General features: G+C 36.9%; 1 protein-coding gene across 1 annotated transcript; it reads left to right on the plus strand.

Annotated features, from left to right (window-relative positions):
- Nucleotides 1-348: 348 nt before the first annotated feature.
- On the plus strand, nucleotides 349-1,221 carry LOC111901039 (uncharacterized mitochondrial protein AtMg00810-like). Its single transcript, XM_023896904.2, has one exon. The coding sequence runs from the start codon at nucleotides 349-351 to the stop codon at nucleotides 1,219-1,221; it is 873 nt and encodes a 290-aa protein (XP_023752672.2).
- Nucleotides 1,222-5,618: the final 4,397 nt, after the last annotated feature.

Consider the following 5,618-nt stretch of genomic DNA (forward strand, 5'->3'; position numbering starts at 1 on the left):
TGGAAGATCTTTCAAATGGATGTCAAGAATGCCTTTGTGAATGGTGACCTTCATGAAGAGGTTTATATGACCCCTCCTCCAGGAATTAAGCATCGACCAGGCGAGGTTTTTCGGCTTCGCAAAGCTTTGTATGGGCTCAAGCAAGCCCCTCGTGCTTGGTTTGAGAAATTCTCCACAGTGATTACCTCTCTTGTATTTGTCCAGAGTAATCACGATTCTGCTCTGTTTGTTAGATGCTCGAGTGCATGATGGATTCTTCTGTCCTTATATGTGGATGACATGATTATTACAGGTGATGACCATGGTGGTATTGAGTCTTTGAAGCATGATCTAGCTCGTTGATTTGCTATGAAGGATTTGGGCTTGCTGCGTTATTTCTTGGGTATTAAGGTCGCTCAGTCTAAGAAAGGGTACCTTCTTTCCCAGACTAAATATATATCTGACTTGTTTACACGGGCGGGACTTTCTGACAATCGGACTGTTGATACCCCTCTTGAAACCAATGCTCGATACTCTCCTACTGATGGTGTTCCTTTGTCTGATCCAAATCTTTATCGTACTGTGGTGGGAAGTTTGGTTTATCTCACAGTCACTCGTCCAGATATTGCTCATGTTGTTCATATTGTCAGTCAGTTTGTTACTGCACCTACTTCTATTCATTGGGGAGCTGTTCTTCGTATTCTGAGATATCTTTGTGGCACTCAGTTTCAGACTCTCTTGTTTTCCTCGACATCTTCTCTTGAGTTACGTGCCTATACTGATGCTGATTGGGATGGTGATCGTCATGATCGTAAGTCTACCACTGGATTTTGTGTATTTCTTGGAGAGTCTCTTATTTCATGGAAGAGCAACAAACAGGATGTTGTCTCTAGATCTTCCATGGAGGCTGAATATCGTGCTATGGCTGTAACTACATGCGAGATTATCTGGTTACAATGGCTGCTTGCGGATATGGGAGTTTACATTTCTTCACCTACTCCCTTGAATTGTGATAATAAAAGTGTGATACAAATTGCGAAGAATTATGTTTTTCATGAGCGGACGAAGCACATTGAGATTGATTGTCATTTTACTCGTCATCATGTGCAGCTTGGGACCATTTCGCTTCCATTTGTTTCATCAACTTTGCAGCTTGCGGATAATTTTACGGAGGCTTTATCGGCTTCTCGGTTTCGGTTCTTATGTGACAAACTCTCAATGCTTATTGCTGCGACATTGTGAGTTTGAGGGGGGATGTGAGTCTATATTATTAGCCCACTTGTTTATGGGCCCTTTTTGTCTTTAGCCCATTAGGGTTTCTGTCTAGCTAGTATTTGTATCCGCTTTATTCCTTATAGTCTTTATGCTTTTCTCTGAGAACCTTTGTAATTTGTCTTTGATATAATCATATGACAATGTTATCAGAAAATATATATAATTGGTAATTAATATGTGGTTATGCCTGTCTATCGCAACTTAAAGTAATGTGGTACCCTTGAAGTTGTCCTTTAGGTGGGAAACATCTGCTTGTAGCATCCTCCTACAACACTTGAGGGAAAAACGTACCTACAAAACGTTGAAAATGTATTTAAATTACTGATCATGTATCCACATCTAAAAAGTAATAATCCTGACCAAGAAACCAAGTGAGATATATAGGAACTCAAACTGATCAACATCATTTGTATGAATACATAAGGATTATGTTTTACCAGTTATAGAAATATGTGGGGGGGTTTGGTAAATGAATCCTCATTGCTACCCATTAACAATGTAAGCACTTGTGGTTCTACCCGCAAGCCTATTGGTATGTGTAATTTCGTACTTTGAATTCATATACGTGAGGATGCCATTTCCCCAATAGGCTTTGCTCTAATTTCCATCCATAACTTCAACAATCAAGTGGCTCGAAACTATTTTGTTTGTTTGTTGATGCTTTAGATGTAACTCTGTTGAATAACATGTTTGTTCATCAACAATTTTTGTGATTTAAAGTCCATCACAGGATTTCATTGTACTATCCCTAATCAACCAAGAATATTTTTCTTATAACAAACAACCTCGAATCTTCATTTGGTTGGTTGTCTATTACTAAAAACCTCCCTCAAGGTATTTATCTCCAACAACCACTTCAAGAGATTCTTTCCTTGATAATATTTGTAGAAATTCGATATTTTGACTATGGTATTGCTCTATTATGGAGGTTTAACTTGAACAAGGCCTATACATTACAATAAAGGGGGCATACTATACAATAGAGTATCTAAAAACGTATTTCTAGGTTCATCATCCGATTTTCTCTATCAGAATTACTTTCTATATCAGATATATCTAAATAGACTTCTACCGGATCCTCGTAACCAACTAGATTACCATCATTAAGAAACATAACTTCTTTTTGGTTTTCAGTTTCATCTAGTTCACTGTATAGTTGCGTACACCTACATTATTAAGATATGTACCAACATCATCAACTATCTCTACAAAATATTGTATTTTAGGATGTTGGTCTGAAAAATATAACTAATATTAGAATTATCTACCAAATCAAGCTTACTTTTCACCAGATATAAAAATTCATTGAAATTAATATTTTTCGAAAATCTCATACCAAAATTCAACATTCTTGAAATTCCCCCATGTATCTTATTTGATAATCAACTATTTTCAACTTCCCTATAATTACAACTACAACGAAGTATTTAGTAGACCTCATACTATTTCTAGTAAAAAATATAACAGGAATATATACAATAAAAAATAATGTTGATATTTTAATTTTTATGTACATTTTATATATAGAATAGTGAAAATATATGAAATCAGAGTCAAAGATGCCAGAATTTGTTGGTGATTTTGATCATCAATGTTATTTAAGTGTAATGAGATTACTTTGTGTTGACCAAAAATGATCTTGATAAATATTAAACAAGTAAGGAAGGTGTGGAGTACACACTTGTTTAAGTTTGATCAAGTTTCAAAGTACACTGTCATTTAGGGGCGAAGCCCCTGAACGAACGGGGGTCCGGGGGCAGCGCCCCTGGGAGCGGGGTCCAAGGGGCAGCAGCCCCTGGCGAGGTCCAAGGGGCAGAGCCCCTGGCTGGGATCGAGCTTATCCATATATCCGTTTTACTATATTAAAAATGCATCAGAAAATTGATTTTTCAGATAATTGACCATTGGTTTGACCCTTATCCATATATCTGTTTTATGACAGTTTTTATGGTTTTATGACAGTTAAAAACTATCATATGACAGTTTTCAGACATAGATATTAAAGTTGGTTTTGGTCTCATTTTCTGGTACAGACGAAAATATCATCAAACATTCTCGGTTCTTGTCTCTCTGAGTCTTATCCAATTAAAGATTTGGGAGTACCACCAAATACTTCGATTTGAAAGTGATAATCATAATTCTCAGAATTTCCAAGCCTTTCTACACCCAAATTTCTAACAGAATTTGCGGTCAAAATGTACAAAATTATAGTCAAACTTACTAAATTTTATTAGATACATAAAAAATAAATAAAATACTATAAAAAAGCCGGTGCAACTAGAGGAAAATCCCTTCTTTGATTTAAAAAAAAATATATAAAAAATCAAGCTTTTATATGGCCAAATCGTAGATCACATGGAAAAAATACGGTTGGATTAGGCCAAATCGCATGTGTCGCTAATGGCATATGATTTATGTGTTTATCTTTTGGAAAAACACTAATATTTTTCTAAGTCATTAAGAAATTTGTCTATTTTTGTAAATTACTCATAAAATAATTCCCACCGTACACTAAACAATCCACGTCCATTGAAATTCACTAACCCATTTACAATTTCAGCCCCTAAGCTATTGATATTTTGACATTTTTATAACATCTCAAAAATCGTAAGTAAAAATTCTATTTTTAGATCAACCGAAAACCATCAAGTATTCATAAAACCATCCATAAGTGTGTCAATGTGAAAATAATTATCAGAGTATAATTTCCAAAATCATAAAAAATGTGGAACATGGGTGGATGCACTAGGATCAAGTCGGGCCCTTCCCCATCGAATTTGAAGTACCTAAAATATATACTTAAACTATAAGCAGAAAGCTTAGTGAGTTTCCCCAAAATACCTCATACCATACATACAATGGGCCTCACGCGACATCCATCGGGCCTTGCTCGACATTGGGCCCTGCCCAGTACAGATTTATCCATAACATGCGATTGGCCCCACCCAACACACTCATTTTGCCTCGCCTGGAATCGGGCCCCGCTCAGTATACATACAAACACATACAATACATGCAATAGTCACACATACATTTATCATTCTAATAACAATAATCAATGGGTGAGTATCGGTTCCTTCGACCTGCCAAAACATTGTGAGAAGACTCACCTCAATCAAATGAGGAAGAGTCACACATACAGGCTACTGCTACAATGGCTCCTCAATTGAACACATTCAAACTACCCCCAATAAATAATCAAGGTAATAGCCTATAGAAAATGGCCCAGATTATCGTCTAACATGCTAAGGCTAAAAGAACATTTTACCCTTATCTCAATTGACCCATTTAACCATGATCGAATCCCATAAAAACGTAAGGCCCAACTATGGCCCAAACCCATAAGTACCCAAGGCCTAAATAATGACCCAAAGATCTTTAGGTGAGTAAGCTAGGCATACCAACCTCTTAAACCCGACGTACAAGCTTCAACAACGAAGTGAAACAAGGATGAATGTGTTACGCTAAGCGTACACATATGTATGCTCAATGGACTCCCCTGATGGCCAAAAATCACATTAAGCACTTAATGCCTTAAGTCCAAACATCCAAATCACAGATATTTCTCATGGGAAACGTCTTAAATGATAAAGTCATCAACTTGATGACTTTGCATGGCTAAAAGAGGTCGAAAATTAGTTTCTAACCTTCTAACTCCACATTATAAACATCAACTCTTGCATAGTTGAGTTAAAGCCATCAAGATGCTATTTTTATTAACAAGTGACCTCAAAAGCATCAAGAAATGATAACCCAACCTTCTGAGTAGCTCTTGCCCACATAAATCAACCCATGGGACCAAAACAAGCCAAAAACTCTAACTAGCCTAGATCTAAGGAAAGAATCACCAAGATTGAGACTTTATACCTTCTGGAAGATGATGCAGATGAATAGATTCTGGATCCACAAGCTTCAAGCCAAACAATAGACCTTCAATAAGCTCCTTCTTTTTCAAAATGCATCATAAACACACCAAATCACTCAAATGCTCAAGAATCACCCCAATGTTGGATAGGGTTTCGAGGAAAGTTGCTTAGAGGATGGAGGTTGAGGATAAGGTCAACCTCATAGGAGTTAATGAGGATTTATAGGGTCTAAAACCCAAAAATTAGGCTTTTCCCCTTACTCGAGTACACCGTAAGTACTCTAGGTACGCCCAACATACTAGGGGGAAACCCCATGTTCAAGTTTCGAGAAGGTACACCTCGCTTACCTTAATTACGCCTCGCTTAATAGGCCACAATGTAAAATAATTAAACACTTAGAATTTACAGGAGTTTACTTAGAAACTGGGCGTTACAATTCTCCCCAACTTGAGTCAGAATTCGTCCTCGAAGTCCGTACACACAAACAACTCTATATAG

This window comes from Lactuca sativa, chromosome 7 (assembly GCF_002870075.4).
Source record: "Lactuca sativa cultivar Salinas chromosome 7, Lsat_Salinas_v11, whole genome shotgun sequence".
NCBI classification, from domain to species: Eukaryota; Viridiplantae; Streptophyta; class Magnoliopsida; order Asterales; family Asteraceae; genus Lactuca; species Lactuca sativa.